The 18,429-nt window shown below is 36.7% G+C and overlaps 3 protein-coding genes across 4 annotated transcripts; 1 reads left to right on the forward strand and 2 right to left on the reverse strand.

Moving 5' to 3' along the window:
• Nucleotides 1-1,657: 1,657 nt before the first annotated feature.
• On the reverse strand, nt 1,658-2,837 carry LOC117783615 (G patch domain and ankyrin repeat-containing protein 1 homolog). The gene has a single exon (XM_034621078.1). It carries the CDS (start codon nt 2,777-2,779, stop codon nt 1,739-1,741), a length of 1,041 nt encoding a protein of 346 aa, XP_034476969.1. The 5' UTR covers nt 2,780-2,837; the 3' UTR covers nt 1,658-1,738.
• A 270-nt stretch (nt 2,838-3,107) lies between these two features.
• On the forward strand, nt 3,108-12,796 carry LOC117785618 (DNA repair protein complementing XP-C cells homolog). Its single transcript, XM_034623718.1, has 8 exons — nt 3,108-3,613; nt 3,697-4,478; nt 7,111-8,016; nt 8,611-9,180; nt 9,454-9,956; nt 10,121-10,588; nt 12,164-12,332; nt 12,393-12,796. The coding sequence occupies exons 1-8, from the start codon at nt 3,396-3,398 to the stop codon at nt 12,668-12,670; spliced, it is 3,894 nt and encodes a 1,297-aa protein (XP_034479609.1). The 5' UTR covers nt 3,108-3,395; the 3' UTR covers nt 12,671-12,796.
• A 119-nt stretch (nt 12,797-12,915) lies between these two features.
• On the reverse strand, nt 12,916-18,133 carry LOC117785619. Of its 2 annotated transcripts, XM_034623719.1 has the most exons (4): nt 17,962-18,133; nt 17,230-17,853; nt 16,077-16,772; nt 12,916-15,210 (listed from the first exon to the last, which is right to left on the reverse strand). In XM_034623719.1, exons 1-4 carry the CDS (start codon nt 18,004-18,006, stop codon nt 13,312-13,314), a joined length of 3,264 nt encoding a protein of 1,087 aa, XP_034479610.1. In that variant the 5' UTR covers nt 18,007-18,133; the 3' UTR covers nt 12,916-13,311. The 2 variants fall into 2 exon arrangements, with proteins under 2 accessions (XP_034479610.1, XP_034479611.1); XM_034623720.1 differs by lacking the exon at nt 16,077-16,772.
• Nucleotides 18,134-18,429: the final 296 nt, after the last annotated feature.

Below are 18,429 nucleotides of genomic sequence, written 5' to 3' on the forward strand. Positions count from 1 at the left end.
GTTTTGGTTTTGCTTTTGCGCTAAAACAGCTGTTGATCAAAACTGGGGTAAGCAACAGTGCTGCCACATCGATTTAAAATATGGCAGAACCTAGCAAAACGTAACGTTTCTATATTTGAAAATACTGTAGGAATATTGAATTTAAATAAATATATACGTTAATCAGCGAAAGTAATGACTCTAATTTTTAAAATATAATTAAAATTATAATAATATCAAAATGAATGTTAGCAATACTAATTAGCTCACTTCAATTTTTGTTATCAAAATCATAGAAAAGCTCTTCTTTTCAATTTAAATTGTAAGGATTTAAAATAAATTATATTATAAAAAACAAAAAAAAAATGTAAACACAAATAAGCACAACAAATGTCCTCTCTTTGCGTTTTGGTTTTGCTTTTGCGCTAAAACAGCTGTTGATCAAAACTGGGGTAAGCAACAGTGTTGTCCCATAAAATTCCAATTGTTAAAGCGTAGCAAAATGTAACGTAACGTTTGTATTTGAATACAGTACGTTAATAATTTGTATTTGTACTGCTTAACAATTACACACATTTTAAATGGCAACGTTTAATAATTAAAATTTTCCGTTTATCTGACCTTCGCACAACAAACACACTGCTCTACTTTTATTTGATTAGACTTTTTAGCACGCACACGTTGTGATTTACTTCTTTTTTTTTGAGCAGCAACAACAAAAGCAACGACAGCGCAGCAGCAGAGCTATAAGCCGAAACGTCTAAACGCAGTCACAGTCCGAACGCAACTGAGTGTCACGACTTCGGAAATGTCCTTTATATATCGCAAGGATATGCAACGGCTTTAAGGGGTTAAGCAGACAATGCGCAGGCGCAAAGCGAAATCGGTGTCAAAGAGAGTGAGACTGGGAAAGAGAGAGAGACGTGTGTTGCAACAGCTTTCGCTTTCGCAACTCCTGTGTAAACTTCACGACCATCGACAAGACGACCCTCCCCCCACTCCACACTTTAACAACTGCTCATCTGCAAAGCAACAGCCTGCAATGGATAACGGTATTGTGCCAGTGTGCCAATAAACAAATACACATATACATATGTATGTAAACAGCGCGGTCATAGAACAGAGCCGTAGACAGAAGGCGCAATAGGGGTACCTCTACTCCCTCCCACATTCATGCATAACCAAGGAACGTAAATAATAATTATTTAAAATTTATCTCAGCTTTCTTTTTTAATAAAATTACGAAATAATAATAAATTTAAAAATAAAACTTTTTAAATGTGGTAATATTATTTAAAAATATCTTTAAAAATACAAATTTAACGGGATATTGATTTAGTCAATCACAAAAAAAAAGGTACAATGTGTGGCTCAATATTTTGATATAATAATAAAAGTTTAAGCAACATTGACCCCTCCCCCTTTGAGCATGAGCTGACTACGCCCTTGTTGAAATCCTGTACGTGTTTAAGTGTGTGTGTTACCACTTACCATGACCTATCCAACTCCAAAAATACTATTCTACAATTTCCTTAATTCAAACATAAATAACTATTTATAAACTTAATTAACGCAACTTGAAATTAAGATATGAATTAAGATATGAAGTAAGATTTTATGTTAACTTAAGCTAAACGTAATTTAAACTAAAAGCAGCCAAAGAACAAACAGAATGAAATTCAATTATTTTGTGGCTTTATTTCAATTCAATTAAGTTATTTGAAATTTGAGTCTGCTTCAGGAATACCCCTATTATCCGCTAGCTCAGCTCATGTCGCAGTCGACGCTCCCGTTTCGAATCCTGCAGTTTTTCGCGCTTCATTTCGTTTCGTGTTCGTCGCGGTGGTTTCGCATTTCGCCGACAGGTGGCGCTACTGTCAAATTCATGAAAATGTGTCACCCGCGCCGGGGATTGTTCAATACCCAGTCCGGTGCGTTGCTTGCGCAGCACAGTCTTGACGGGATAGAGGCGTCCGCTTTGTGTTGGTCCCAGCCCATGTTCCCGGTCCCAGCCTTGTTTAACCATCAGTTGTAGGCCACGATTCTTGGCCGAAATGTTGAACTTTTGCAGCTTGTGGGCGGGCAGATAATTGCGGTTAAAACGATGCACTGTGGAGGTTTGATGAGTTCGCCATGTGGATTCGTTGTAATCCCTTTGACACACCTCGCAGTAGAATGGCATTTTAATATCGCTATCAACTGCATTCAAATCGCGCTCACTATCGATATCCACCATTTTCGATTGTTCTCTATTCCTGCTGCTCACCTCCAGCATTTGCACCACAGCCTCATGATTTTTCCGCTTTGCCAACTCCAGTGCAGTGTTGCCACTTTTGTCTGCCACTTCAGTATTTGCGCCAAGTTGCAATAAAAAGGTTACAGAATCTACAGACCCTTCACATGACGCCATCATTAGCGCAGTCCAACCAAAAGCATCGCGTGCATTTAATTCCTCCTCATTAGTGATGAGCAATTGGCACAACTCTTTTACATTATTATTGATTGCCAGGCGAAAGTAACGATTCCTGTCAAATGGCAGCTCTGGCGTTTCCTTAGCTCGTCTTGCAATGTTGTTATTGTTGTTATTGCTTGTGTTGATTGTTTTTCTTGAGACTGGCGTCTGCAAAATTTCCTTGTAAAACTTTTGCACTTCATCACCACTGACACCATCGATTGTGTGTTTCTTCTTCTCTTCCTTCTCCTGCTCGATTGTTCCAGCGCGCAAAAAGCGTTTAAGTGGCACATTTAATGTGGTTAGAGCACGCCAATTGGGATGCAGTTCAACGCCAGTAGAATTCATATAAATTAAGTAAACACAAATAAACAATTGCTCAACAGTGCTGCCAAATTGTGTCGAAATTTACTGCATTGTATTTTTTCTGATTCTAAGGTGTGGCTACACTAATGAAATTGTATATCGACATTAAGTACAAAATCAGTGCTGCCAACTGCTTAGTGAAAAAAATGGCCGTTTCTAGCTAACTTTGCATTTATTTGCACTTTTGCATAGTTTTAGAACAAATATGAATAGCAAAACATAGCTGAATGTATATTTAAGATAATTTGTTTATTTTGTATATCAGCAGCTGTAATTCGATAAGTCGATAAGTCACACCTGATAACAGAGCCGGGCCATCTCTAGTTATCGAACGCTTATCGTATTTTACTGGCCCAACGCCGACCAAGCGCGGAAATGTGAATTTCGCAATTTTGTTTAAGTAGCAAGTCAATAAATAAAAGAATTGTTTGTCTAACTGTTTGTATAACATAAGCAAAGAAAATAAAACAAATGGAAATCAATTAAACTGCGAGCTGAGCAGCAGTATAAGAGTCTGAAGCATTCCAAAATTGCGCAGTAAAAATCAATAACTGTAAGTGGCACACACACTAACACAGCACATGTAAAGCGCTGCACGATGTCCGACGAAGAAGAAGAATCCTTGTCCGAGGGCTTTTCAGCCAGCGAAGAGGACGAATGGACCCCGGGAAAAGATGCGCGCGGTGGCGGCGGTGGCGAATCATCCGATGACGATGACAGCGAATTCGAGGAGCTGCCTGGCGGCGTCGGCGGCGCAGCTACTGCGCTGCCCGGAGCGACTGCAGCTGGCAACAGTGGACGCTCAAACAAAAGAAGGTAAACATTTCCTATTGTTATCTTATTATTTTATTTTATGTAAGATACATTTATTAACCAATAAATACCTTTTTTTTAACCAGAGAACAAAAGTCGCCCAGTGGCATCAAAGGCGCCGCTGTGAAGAAACGCAAACCCAGCGGTCAATCCTTGCGTTCCAAGCTATATAATAAATACCGACCGCCGCCAAAAACGTTTCCCACATCACCACAACAGAATTCGCCAACGGCGTCGGGTTCCAATCGTCGAACGGCCTCAAAAAACGCCAAAACGCCCAATGAAAGCAACAATTGTGACTCCAGCAGCGAATCCAGTGTGGAGGATTATTTAGTGAATCCCGCTGATCTCGATTTGCGTTCCAGTTTCTTTACGGCCACCAACAAGGAGAAATCGCCAGCGCCTCAATTTGATTGCAATGCTGGCATTGATCCGGGAAATCTCTCCGACTCTGACAATGGTTCCGGTTCCGAGGACAACAACGATAGCAGCATGGAAGATGCAGATAAAGCATTTGATTTTCGTGATCTGCTCGAGAATGCCAACAGTTTGGAAAGGACCCGAGCAGCATTGCTCAACAAACAGACGAGGACGATGGAGACGGAGACGCCATCACCAGGAGGAGGAAGGATTAAGGACGCTGCAATGGATGTCAATGCACTGCTTGCATTGGGCGAAAATCAAAACGAGAAACAAGAGGAGCGTACTAAGGATCGTCGTCTTAAGGAGCCGCCCTCTTTGGATGCTCCTTCGCGTCTCAGTAAAACCAAATCAACTAGAATTAAAAGGCACACGAAAACACGTCCTGCGTCCACTGTACTCGCTGCCGGTGCTGACACGGATGACTCCGAGTTTGAGGAAGTAGCAGGTAGGAAACGCAATTAGAAAATGGTAATGGTAATGATCATGATCATGTAGTCGATTAATCCAGGCAACGTTAAAATTATAATTTTAACGAAAACTATTTTTTTTATTAAAAAAATTATTTTAAAATATTAAATTGAATTAGAATAAAAAATTATTTTGTTTCAATTTTTATATAAAAATTAATCCAATACTCTTGTTTTCAATTTTTATTTTAAAAGTCAGAAATAAAATAATTTATTTTTTATTCAAAAAAGTTATTTCAATAGGTTTTTACATTTAATTTTTGCTTTGAAACTTTTTTTTTATTTTATTTTAAATTTAAGTGATTATTTTAGATATTGAAAACAAAATGTTTATTATGTTTTTTTAATAATCATTTAAATGTAATTCATCATTAATCAAATTTTTTTCAAAACAAAAAGAGTTAAAATTAATTTTAATAATTAAAAAATAATTATTTGTTGCGTTTCCTGGATTAATCTCAGCGGTTAATAGGATTATAAAGTTGGTTGTGGCGAATACTTCGAATACTTGTTATTTATATTGTTGTTGTTGAATGGTAGTTAGAATTCTGGTATCTGATTAAAAAGCTTCCAAACTGCTCCGTATGAGACTGCGTAGTTTTTTGTGTGAAATGATAGAAAAAATTAAACTTTGAAAGAGATGAGAAATATATACTATATTTATACAATTCTGAAAACTTTAATGTATATTGTTATAAAGCCAAGCTCCCACAGTTTGCGTAATTGTTTAAAATTGTATTTCGTAAAAACTTCAAAAACGCGAATTAAAAATTATGGTTTTAAGACTTGTATTTGACAAAAATATAAAAAAAATCGGCGGTAACAACGGTTAATGAGAAAATATTTGATAAATTACTATCAATTTTTAAAACTAAAAACTTATTTTTAATAATTTTTTTGACTTAACTTGAAACGAATGAAATAATTAAAATTAAATTTAAAAATAAGAGATATTTCTTATGATTCCAATAATAGAATAAATAACTATTATTTCCAGAATTATAACAAAATCTATTAAAACTGTCCTTGGAAAATAGTACGAATATTTATTTTACTATACAAACTGTGTGGAATAAGGTCTTCTAGTGGTCTATTTGACTGAAATAGCGTCTATAACCTGCATTAGTTAAAACTCTTAAACTAATCAAAAACGTATACTTAGATACATACTAACTAACTACCCAACACTAAAAAATTGAGTGCTCGAAAATGCTTTTTAAACCATTTTAATTTCGTATAATTTAATTTCATCAAATCAATTTGAAGAGACAAGAAATAAACAAACATACAGATAAAATATATGAAAAGCTTTTCAATGTCTTTTGCAAAAATGTTAGTAATAATAAAAATAAAACTCTGAATAGATGTGTGTCTCTTAATTGTTGTTTAATGGTTAATAAAGTTTTAAAAATTCTAAATGTGATTCAAATGTAGCTCATAATAATTATTTGGGACATAAGTATTTAAAGTATTTAATATGATTTGCAACAGCGAACAAAACCAGCAACATGTTGTATATTGCGAGATGCATTTATTTTATTGTTTTAGTGTTTTTTAAATTTTTTTTTATTTGTCAAGATAGTAAGAAGAGTAACAAATCAAAATCAAATCAAAAGAAATGCAGATTTATAAAAACAAGAATATAAAAATATATACGTAAATGCACTTACTTTATGGCAATTTCAAGTGTTTCACTAACATAAACAAATGATAATGTTGACAAAAACTAATATTAAAATAGCTAATAAATTAGAACTGATGTTAAACGAATTTACTTTAGCAAAATTGTATTCATTTCAAAAACACAATAACAATACAACAAAAAAAAAAAAAAACAAAATATACTAAAATTATAATAAAGATTTTGAATTAAAAAAGTATATAATAAATGCATAATTTTAGCGCAATTTAGTAAATGTTAAATGTATTTAATTCAAATTTGAAATGCACATCAAATGATATAAGTAAATGCAATGCGTTTGATTGAAATAAATTCACAATGAGAAGAACTTAACTAAAGTCCTTTCTTTACCTGACTAAAAAACTACAACAGTTTTGGGCCTAATTAATTACTTTTTAATGCATTTTTCATTGCATTGAAAATGAAATAACAATGGTAATGGAAATAATTTTTGACTAGCATTGAGAAAAGTAGTGTTAATAATATGAATTATTTATTATAATAACAAAATTAAAGTTATGATTTTAATTTGCGTTAAATTATATTTAATGAAAAGTTAATTTATTTAATCTTGATAGTAAAATTAACTAAGTCATATTTTTTTTAATATATGCTTTAATTACATTAAAACAAATGATAAATTTTTGTTGGCATTACATAATTTCAATGAAAACTTAATTTATTTAACATTAATAAGATTTTGGATATTTAAAAAAAAAGTTTTCAATTTAAATATTTGTTGTCAATGAAAATGATTAATTAATTGTATGTTGTGGTAAAAATAAATGAAGGAATGCTAGTGAAATGGAATTCTTATTGGCTTGTAGACCCAATGCTGCTCATTTGTACCAAGAACCAATATCCTAGGGATCCACAGAGAACGTCTCCTCACTGAATTCCCCTATACTTCACTCCACTTCCATTCACAGATGACAACGCGGATGAGGATACGACACCAAATGTGTCTGGTGATCTGGAAATTCACGTGGGGATTCCCTCGCGCCATCCCACCAAGGAGGAGAAGACCCAGTTGGAGCTGGAGAACGCACTGAAGCGTCGCATGAATCGGGACATCAAAGATCGACAACTTTTGATGCACAAAGTGAGTCTGTTGTGTTGTATTGCCAGGAGCATTAAATACAATCGGATCCTGGGAGATTCCGCTCTGATGCAGGAATCCCTCAAACTGTTGCCTAGCAAGAATGCTTATCCCACCGAGCGAGGTGTGGAATTAAAGTATCTGCAGTCCTTCATTACCTGGTTCAAAGTTGCTGTCAAGCTGCAGAGTCCAGATTTGTATCCCACGAAAAGTGCCAGCTCTAAGCGTGGCATAATCGAGGATATTTTGCAACAAATGAAGCGAAAGGAGGCACGTTGCAAACAGGATATGATCTTCATATTCATTGCACTTGCACGCAGCATGGGAATGAACTGTCGCCTCATTGTGAATCTGCAGCCAATGGCACTGAAACCACAGACTTGTGATCTAATTCCCATCAAGCTAAAACCGACTGAAAAGAATAAGAGTCAAAAAAAACAAACCGAAGAGGATGAAGATCCAGATGAGGATGAGGATCAGTCGGACAACAAACATAGCAAGTCCAAAAAGGCAAAGAGTTCGAAAGAGAGCTCAAAAACAACGACAGTTGGCAAAAGTTCGAAAGAAGTCGCTAAAATTGCTGACAGTTCCCGGTCAAAAACAACGAACAAAGCGGACAGTGACTTAAAAAAAACTGTCGGTAAAGGGATTGCATCCAGTTCTAGAGGTAGTTCCAGATCCAAAGCAGCACAGGAGCACAAATCAAAAGACTCGCCGGGTATGAGCTCAAGCACAGGTAACTTTCATGCAAATTTCGAATATTTTTAAATTAATTACAAAAACAGAAAAGTTTACAAAAGAAACCAAAATAAGAATGGGAAAAAGAAGCGTAAATAAGGAAATTTAACAAAGATACATTTCAAAAAAAAAATTAATGAAACTGAAGAAAAACATTTCGAATACTAAAATAAGACGCACTACGAAACATATTTAAAATAAAGGAACTGAAAGGATTAGCATTTCCAGTACAAAAAAGAGACGTAAAATTCCACGATATAATGTTTACCAATTTGGCTTTTTCCTCATTTTAGCCTTCCCATATTTTTCCCCTTTCATTTATCAAATTTATATTTCCAAATTACATCATTCTTAATTTTGTTTTTCTTATTTTTTAATGCCAATTTCAACAAATCCTAATTTTTTTTTTTATTTAAGTATTTTACAATACTTCTCCAATTTAAGGATTTTTCCCATTTTAATTGTAATTTAAGCTACATAATAAAATTATTCCTAAGTTAGTTTTCCTTATTACACTCTCTTTAGGTTTTTAACCCTTATTTTTATTTGCCAGATTTTGATATCTAAGTATTATTTATTGAAATTCTTATAGGGAATTCAAGCACAAGCAAAAAGCAAAAGGAAGCTAGCCTCGAGATAGATGATAAGCCCAGCACATCCCGATCCAGTCGACAAGCAACTGAATCAACTAAAATCAAGGCCAAGCCACAACTCTCAATTCTCAAACGGGGCTCACACAACACCTCCGATAAAGAGGATGATAAAAAGAAGCTCAAGCTGAGTCTGCAAATTGAGGAGTCACCAATTGCACGACGTACGCGCAAGGCATCTGCAGACGCGGAAAAAAAAACTTCCGGTTCCGCTTTCGTTTCTAAATATCCGGCTTCCAAAATTGGAGAGTCACCAATTGCACGACGTACGCGCAAGGCATCTGCAGACTCGGAATTGAATGCTTCCGGTTCCGCTTACGTTTCTGAATATCCGGCCTCCAAAATAGGCTCTCCCGTCATACCCAAATTAGTGCTGCCCAGCAGCAAAATGAAAAATGCCAAGCACAGCGATGCAGAGAATGCGAATCCTAGCCAGTCTCGTGACACGCGCTCACGTAGCAAGTCTCCCAAGGTTCATATTTCAACATTGTTCCTCAAGGGACAGCACAACGGTAGGAAATACCAAAGTAATTCCAATTATTTTTGGTTTGGACTTTTACTTTTGTTTTGTCTTACTTATAATTTTTTTCCTTCCTTATATTTATCCACCCAATATTTTCTTCCCAACTTCTGTTTCCTAATAAAAATTTATCCTAATTTTGGTCTTTCCTTATTTTAAGGTTCCCAATATTTTTGACCTAATCTTCAGTAATTTAATAACATAATTCCGAATTTTGTTTTCCTAATGCTCGTATTCTAAGTAATATTTTTCGACATTCATATAGGGAATCATGACAACAATCTAGCACAGGATTTTGGCGGAAGTAACAAGTCTAGGCGCAACATCTGCGATGCCAAGGCCAAAATCTCACCCACATTTCTCAATAAGGCTGAGCCTGTTCAGCTGCGCACGCGACAGCAGAAGGCAAATGCTTTAAGTATTCCGCAGCTGGATGGCGGTGATGATAACCTGACCATTCCCAAGAAGCGGCCCAAGCTGGAGAAACTGCAGAAAGCAAACAACAGTCAATCCACAGTAGATACAGATAATTCAACACCCACCAAGCAGACGCCGATTAAGAAAGCACCTGTGCTGCCAAAGGTAGTGCAACATTTACGGAATGATCGGAAAGATCGACGTGTTCTCTCCACGGATGATGAGAGCGTCAAAGAAAAGCGCAAGACTACGGCCTCGGATATTTGGATAGAGGTTTGGTCCGATGCAGAGGAGCAATGGATTTGCATTGATTTGTTCAAGGGAAAACTTCACTGCGTCGATACTATAAGGGTAAGAGAAAATATAATTCTAGAGACTATTTTTTTTTAAAACATTTGTCCTGACTCACTTATTGACTAACTGAACATTGATTATGGCAAAAATCCAAACCCATAAGACCTAGGAGGCTGCAATTTTCACACAACATAGCTGAGCAATAATTCCAATCCTTACAGCGCAACGCCTCCTCGAATATGGCTTATGTATTTGCCTTTCAAGACGATCTGAGTGTCAAGGATGTGACGGCCCGTTACTGTTCCAGCTGGTCGACGACAGTCCGAAAGGCGCGTGTGGAAAAGTCCTGGCTGGATAATACTTTAGCGCCGTATTTGGGACATCGCACCAAGCGTGACATACGCGAGGATGAGCAGATGCGTCGCATACATTCGGATAAACCGCTACCCAAGTCCATTTCCGAATTCAAGGACCATCCGTTGTATGCACTGGAACGTCACCTACTCAAATTCCAGGGCATCTACCCGGCAGATGCGCCCACCCTGGGCTTTATCCGCGGCGAAGCAATTTACTCACGCGACTGTGTCCACCTCCTTCACTCGCGGGATATTTGGCTGAAGAGCGCCAGAGTTGTCAAGTTGGGCGAGCAGCCCTACAAGATTGTGAAAGCACGCCCCAAGTGGGATAAGGTAATACCCGTACACCCAAAAATATCTTTTTCACATATTTCAAACTGTCATAACTTTGTCAAATCTTAACCGATTTCCTTGCGGAATATCAATTTTATCATTATTTGACCCCTATTTTCATTCTGCATCCAAATTGGAAAATTCAATTTTTCAACTTTCAATGTCAATTTTTTCCATATTTTCGATCACTGTCCATTCTCTCCATACTTCCTCCTTGACACTTTTTCCCAAATTTCAAATTTTTATAACTTTGTCAAATCTTAACCGATTTCCTTGCGGAATATCAATTTCATCATTATTTGACCCCTTTTTTCATTCTGCATCAAAATTGGAAAATTCAATTTTTCAACTTTCAATGTCAATTTTTTCAATATTTTCGATCACTGTCCATTCTCTCCATACTTCCTCCTTGACACTTTTTCCAAAATTGCAAATTTTCATAACTTTTTCAAATCTTAACCGATTTTGTTGCGGAATATCAATTTTATCATAATTTGACCCCTATTTTCATTCTGCATCAAAATTGGAAAATTCAATTTTTCATCCTTTACTGTCAATTTTTTCCATGTTTTCGATCACTGTCCATTCTCTCCATTCTTCCTCCTTGAGACTTTTCCCAAACTTCAAACTTTCATTACTTTGTCAAATCTTCACCGATTTCCTTGTGAAATATAAATTTTATCGAAATTTGACCCCTATTTTCATTCTGCATCAAAATTGGAAAATTCAATTTTTCAACTTTCAATGTCAATTTTTTCCATATTTTCGATCACTGTCCATTCTCTCCATACTTCCTCCTTGACACTTTCCCAAATTTCAAATTTTCATAACTTTTTCAAATTTTAACCGATTTCCTTGCGGAATATCAATTTCATCATAATTTGACCCCTATTTTCATTCTGCATCAAAATTGGAAAATTCAATTTTTCAACTTTCAATGTCAATTTTTTCAATATTTTCGATCACTGTCCATTCTCTCCATACTTCCTCCTTGACACTTTTTCCCAAATTTCAAATTTTCATAACTTTTTCAAATCTTAACCGATTTTGTTGCGGAATATCAATTTTATCATAATTTGACCCCTATTTTCATTCTGCATCAAAATTGGAAAATTCAATTTTTCAACTTTCAATGTCAATTTTTTCAATATTATCGATCACTGTCCATTCTCTCCATACTTCCTCCTTGACACTTTTTCCCAAATTTCAAATTTTCATAACTTTTTCAAATCTTAACCGATTTTGTTGCGGAATATTAATAATATCATAATTTGACCCCTATTTTCATTCTGCATCAAAATTGGAAAATTCAATTTTTCTTCCTTCACTGACCATTTTTTCCATATTTTCGATCACTGTCCATTCTCTCCATACTTTTTGCTTGACAAATTTTTTCATTAATTTCAAACTGTCATAGCTTTGTCAAATCTTAACCTATTTCCATGCGAAATATCAATTTTATCATTATTTAGTCCCGATTTTCATTCTGCACTAAAATTGGAAAATGGATTTTTTCATCCTTCACTGCCCTTTTTTTATTTTGGCATTTCGGAACTGATCCCAAATTTCTTCCAGCTGACTCGAACTGTCATCAAAGATCAACCGCTGGAAATTTTTGGTTACTGGCAAACTCAGGATTATGAGCCACCGACTGCCGAAAATGGAATTGTTCCACGAAATGCTTATGGCAATGTGGAGCTCTTTAAGGAATGTATGCTGCCAAAGAAAACAGTTCATTTGAGGCGTAAGTGTTATATCTTAATTTTTCAATATGAGCAATTAACACGAATTTAATACCAAACAGTTCCCGGTTTGATGCGAGTCTGTAAGAAGCTGAACATTGATTGCGCCAATGCGGTGATTGGATTTGATTTCCACCAGGGCGCTTGTCATCCAATGTACGATGGCTTTGTTGTCTGTGAGGAATTTGGCGAGATTGTGACTGCTGCCTGGGAGGAGGATCAACAGGAGCAGGCTAGGAAGGAGAGGGAGAAATATGAGAGTCGCGTTTATGGCAACTGGAAGAAACTTATCAAGGGACTCCTCATCCGCGAGCGTCTCAAGAGAAAATATAACTTTTAAGTTTCGTTTGAATTTCCATCGTATTAAATATTTTGTAGTTTTTGTAGTTCACAAAAGTTTTCAAGTTGTATTCATGTTTTGTACTCGTAATAAATTTGCCAAGCTGGCTTCAATTGCACAAATTAATTAGTTTGGAATGCATTTATTTAGCGATTGTTAAAAATTTAATTTAACATAAGTACATAATTGCTGAAAATAAATTCTTATCTCCAATTAATGTACAAAATTATGAACAAGAGATTTAAAGAGACAATAATACCCAAATAGTAATAGTTAAAGTTAAAAGTTATTCAAACTTCAGATTTTTTCTTTTTTTTTTCATTGTAATATCGGTAGTCTTTGCGCTGGATTTATCATAATAAGTATTAAGTTGAGTGTGGAACGTAGTTGAGATACATTTAAGAAAAAACACAAGCCAATTTGGCAACTTAACTATGTTGGCTTGTACGAAGTTGATGGTTAAATAAATAAACTACAATTATATATAAAATAAAATATGTTTAAATAAATAAACTTCACTCACATATAAAATAAAAGCTTTGGCGAATTGAAAGACGCATTTTAGTTACTCAATTATGTTAAACACGTGTGCTTGGAATTATTCGAAATGTCTTGAGGCAAGTCGCTCGTCAAGTTTTGGTTTAATTTGTGGCTTCTGGGGAACTGCCTGCTCCTGCTGCTCTGGGAGGACTCGGACTCTTGGCGGACTCGGCAGTGGCTGTTTGAGCTTGCAGATATTCCGAGTACATGCGCCTGGCCTGATTCAGGACCCGGGTGACGTCATGCTTGCGCACCATCTTATCGAAGTGCATGGCAATCTCATTGTAGTCCATGGCCGCCTTGATGATTGTATTGCGATGTTGCAACAAGAGAGTCAAGCAAAGAAACATGAGGAATGCATTGCCGCCACCAAATTCAGCGGGAGGAGGCAGCGGGCAAGAGGAGGACGAGGAGCCTCCAATATGCTGATGTTGAGGTGATCTCGAGTAGGAGTTGCTGTAGGCGCTTTCATCGTCTGCATTGGTTCCCATCTCCACGATTCCCACACGATTTGGTTCCGTTGAAATGGGCATTATAACCTCTGGTAAACTATTACTATTTCGCATGGCGATCGGAGCAACTCCTACTGCATCCAGTAGCAGATTGGTTGCATCCTCCATGAAGGGATTCACATCTCTAGGTTGCACACTTTGACTTTTAGCGGCTGTCAGTCGCTGCCGTCGTCGCATGTGCAACTCACTGACCGCCGGACAGTTGATAATCTCATTCTCTTGCAGATCCTCCACCATGTCGAGTGTATCCTTGTCCAGTTGCTCATACTCGATGTCATCCTCAAGCTGTTGCTTTTCCGTGAAAGGCAAACCAAAAACTTGACGATCCAAATTCTCCGACTCCAGACGCAGCTCGCGTGTTATAGCATTTGTCATGGGATAATACTCCTGATCCTGATCGGGATCTTGATCCGGTTCCTGTTCCCCTACCTCCACAGGTGTCACGGCATTCAGATCTAATTGCAAACTATAACTACTTAGCTCCTGAGCCTGTTGTATTGCTGTAGCGGCTGTGGACACACTCCAACTGGTTTCCGGTATGGAAGATGAATCGGATTCATCCAGGGAACTGCCCAAATGTCCGACCCCTAACAGCTGCACCTTCTGCTGTGGTTTCTCATTGATTTGCAGCTGATTTGCCAAATGATCTGATAGTCGATTTTTGTTGATGCTGGCAAAATTGAGGAATTCATTGAAATTCTTTACCAATTTGGGAGGCATATTGTCGGAGGAGGCGGCGGAGCAGGAGGAGTTGGCCATGCCCATGCGACTGGTGGCTGCTAATTTCTCCTTGAGATCCTTAAAGTGACTGACGTGACTGACGCGTTTGACGCTCTCACTGACTGACTGAATTGTCAATTGCTTGGCAATCATATTGCTTACATTGAGCAGGTTCCTCTCCGGCAATTTGGTCAATCCTGATGGTTTCTTACACTCCTGATTGATATTATTAATATGATTATTATTATTAATATTATTGCTAGCTTGTGGTTGCAGAACCTCATCCCTAAAGGGATTCGTTTCATGAAACTGCGTCATTTGCTCCTTAGCAACAAAAACATCATCATCCGTATCCTCGCCGGCATTTAACTCCAACACGGACTTTGTGTTCTCCCCGTTCTCCCCGTTGACTCCTCCCTCGATAAGTGCCAGCATTTTAGACTCATCCAGACTCTGATGTGCCTTGGACGAAACGCGTCTTTGACGCCGTGTTGCATGCCTCGACATATTGTCATCCAGACTGTGATTAAGTCGCTTCGAGTTGTCCAGTGCATTGCTCCCCACTATGCCCACTGTGCCCACCGAGGAGCTAAGAGAACTGAGAGATGCCGACGAACTCTGTCTTCTCAGTGCACACACCTTCGTGTAGGGATTCTCTCGCGGCTTCGTCAGCAGATACGAGGGACTCGTCGGAGTCGCACTGTACGAAGTCGAGAACGTACTCGTCGCACTGTTCGGCGCCGACGTCTCTACAATGGGCATAAATTCCTGCAAAGCAAAAACAATTTATTACTATTTAAATTAATAGTGAAATAAAAAATATTGATATAATAGTGACATAAAAAATATTGATAAAACACAAAATTAAATATTTGTAAATAAAATAACAATGAAATTTACATTTCTATTATATTTTAAAATAGTGGCATAACTTTTATTTTCATTATTATAAAATACTAATAAAAGTTTATTTTCATTATTATAAAATACTAATAAAAGTTTATTTTCAATTTTTATAATAAAAAAAGTTTTAATTTAATTATTATTCCATTTTTTCGTTTTAATTTTTGTTGTTTTTTTTAACTCGTGAACTGAGAATTAATTTTGTTTAGAGTCAGTTAGCCATGAATTAAAATTCAAGATGAATTAAATAATGTATGTATGATAGTTTTAATTATAATAGTGTATGCAGTATTGAAAACTAATTTCCAGATTGACTGAGTTAAATACGCTTATAAAGGATGCGAAAGGTACGAACATAATTTAAACTCATATTTAGAAAGTAAAATAACTAGTATTATGAAAAAATAAATTTTGTAATAATCGTTGGCTATAGTTTTAAAAGAAAAGAGAAAATATAAAAATTGATAAAGATCTATAGATCTATATAATCATACAAATAAAATACACAAGTAACTTAACAATAATCTATATCTATAAATTAATTTTGTAAATATAAATAATCAAACAAATTAAAGATACATAAATAGAAATCATCGATATGGATAAAGATATTTTATGAATATGATTAAGTATAATATAATTATAATGATGACTAGTATGATAAATAATCGTATTAATCTAGATTTTAGAACTCAAGATAATCGGAAATCCGTATTGATTTCTGGTCTAACCTTTTCGTAAAGCGGTAGTTCCTTAGATCCATTGTTTTCGTATCGAAAGGAGCTCCACTGAACCTCGAGCATGCGGAGTGCATCCTCGAAAGGAAACTCGCGCTTCAGCTCGAGGAGCAGCCAGCGGTAGCAGAAGAGCAAATCATCTGCCTGCTGTGACTTGAGGTATTCCCAGAATTCGGGATCATAGAAGCTCAGTGCCTCAGTGAGATGTGCAAACTTCTGAGTCATCGCGACGCCATCCAACATGAAATTTCCTCGCATCCTGGACATGATGGCACAGAAGCAGATATAAGCCTGTGCCTCGTCATTCATGGTGACCAGGAGCGGGGAGGCGATGTCGGACATACCCTGGCAATAGCTGACCACAGGGTGATTCAGCGCGTATGTCGTCAATATGTTAAAGAGCGAGGCAATGTTCTGATTGTCATCGCTGCCCGCATAAAACGGATGAAGTCGATCCGTCCTCAGCACATCCTTCTTCACCATGCTCGTCACATACGCCAACTCTCCGGCGACATTTCCCCGCTGCACGGCACATTTCCACGTATCCCGCAGTTTATAATATTGCTCGGATTTGCGACGCATAAACTCCATGCGCTGATGTCCGTCCATGGAATATCCGTGCACTCCGCTCGGATAAACGTTCAGCAAGTGTTTCCACACCACGCGACGCAGACTCGGCTCGATGCCGCCCTAGAATTCAAATTATTCCAATATCATTGATATTTTGCTGGGATTACAACCATAGCCGGTATTAACCGATTGAAATTGGTAACCGTAACTAAAACACTTAACCGTAACCAAACTTTCTTATTATACCGATAACGAAAAACCAAAAATATTCAAACAAAAATAACCGTTTGGTAACCGATTCATTTATAAGAGTTAGTTTCGGTTTAATCAAGCATTAAATTCAATTACTTTGTTTGATTTGGTGTAATCATTGTTTTTTAACCATAGATATTTTGATTTTAAATTTAAAGTTCGATCTGATTAAGTAGAGCTTTTTTGAAATCAAAGATTTTCTTAACGATTATATTTATACCATCGATATTTTCGATATTTTTGAACAATATCGAGTAAAAATTATATTATTTTCTTGTCGAAATGTTAGTGATATTTTTCAAAATATCGATATCGATAAGCCTACCTGGAAGATGATTTTGCGTAACTCATCGTTGCGCTGGATTTGACCGAGGGCGTCGAGAAACAGTCGAAACTCGCTATCACACATGGGCGGACGTGGCGGCAGATTGGCCATATGCTCATCCGATAAATTGAAGGCCTTCTGCACTATCGAAAAGGTCTTTTCCATTTGATTCATAATCAGACCTGGCAACTTTGTTTGCATATGTTGCACATATTTTTGCGATACACCCAACGATTGCAGTGGGGACACACTGGCCGACAACGATGTGGATGTGGATGAGGCCGTGGGCGTTGTGTTGTTGTGGATCCTGTTAGTTGTGGACTCCGTTTCACACTCCCGCACAACGGTAAAAGGCTTCACATCGATTTGCAGCATTAAACATGGCTCCGAGGACGTTTGTATGGATAAATTGTGTATGCGCAGGAATGCTGCATCCAAATCCCAATCAGAAAGCACACCAAGATAGATTTCATTGCCAGCTGGATCGAAGGCCTTGTATATAATTGAAAAGTCCGATTTAATGTCAAAGGCCTTGGCGAGCAGCGAATAAAGCACTTCTAATGTTGTAATCTGCGGATCCACGGAGAATTTGCGCCATTCTGGATTTCTGCTCGCTTCGTTTTTCTGTTGTTTTTTTTTTTTTTATTGTGTTGGAGAATACAGTGGAAGGGGGGAAAATGAAAATTGTTGTCTTTGTTGTCTGCTTTACTTTACACCGTCCACTGTACATACCTTAACTTTGACGCGAACCGCCTCTCTGGGATAAATGCCAGACATGTTTTTGTTATTGTATTTGCACTTTGCAACTAACTTAATTCCATAATTGTTTTATTATATTCAATTGAGCAATCAACTATTGCTCTTTGTTGTTACGCCATCTATGGGGAGCAGTGTTGGTAAGCGTTTGAAGTTAAGTTTCTTACTATTTTTGAAAGGCTGCCAGACGTTCATTTCATTTTGTGGAATTCAAGGCTGCCATCATATCAAAAAAAATTATCACGATCTGCAACCAGGGACAATTTCAATTTAAAAAAATTAAAATTTAGAAATTCGATAAAATTAAGGTTATCGTTTTAATTAAGTTTTGAAGTTCGTCAGCCCTCGGGAAGAGAAGCTAGAAAATTTAATTCTAAAATAAAAATTGTTTCAAAAAATCAAAAAAGTTCTAAAAAAAATTATGCAAAACTTTAAAAAATTGTA

This window comes from Drosophila innubila (genome assembly GCF_004354385.1).
Source record: "Drosophila innubila isolate TH190305 chromosome 2R unlocalized genomic scaffold, UK_Dinn_1.0 1_C_2R, whole genome shotgun sequence".
NCBI lineage: Eukaryota > Metazoa > Arthropoda > Insecta > Diptera > Drosophilidae > Drosophila > Drosophila innubila.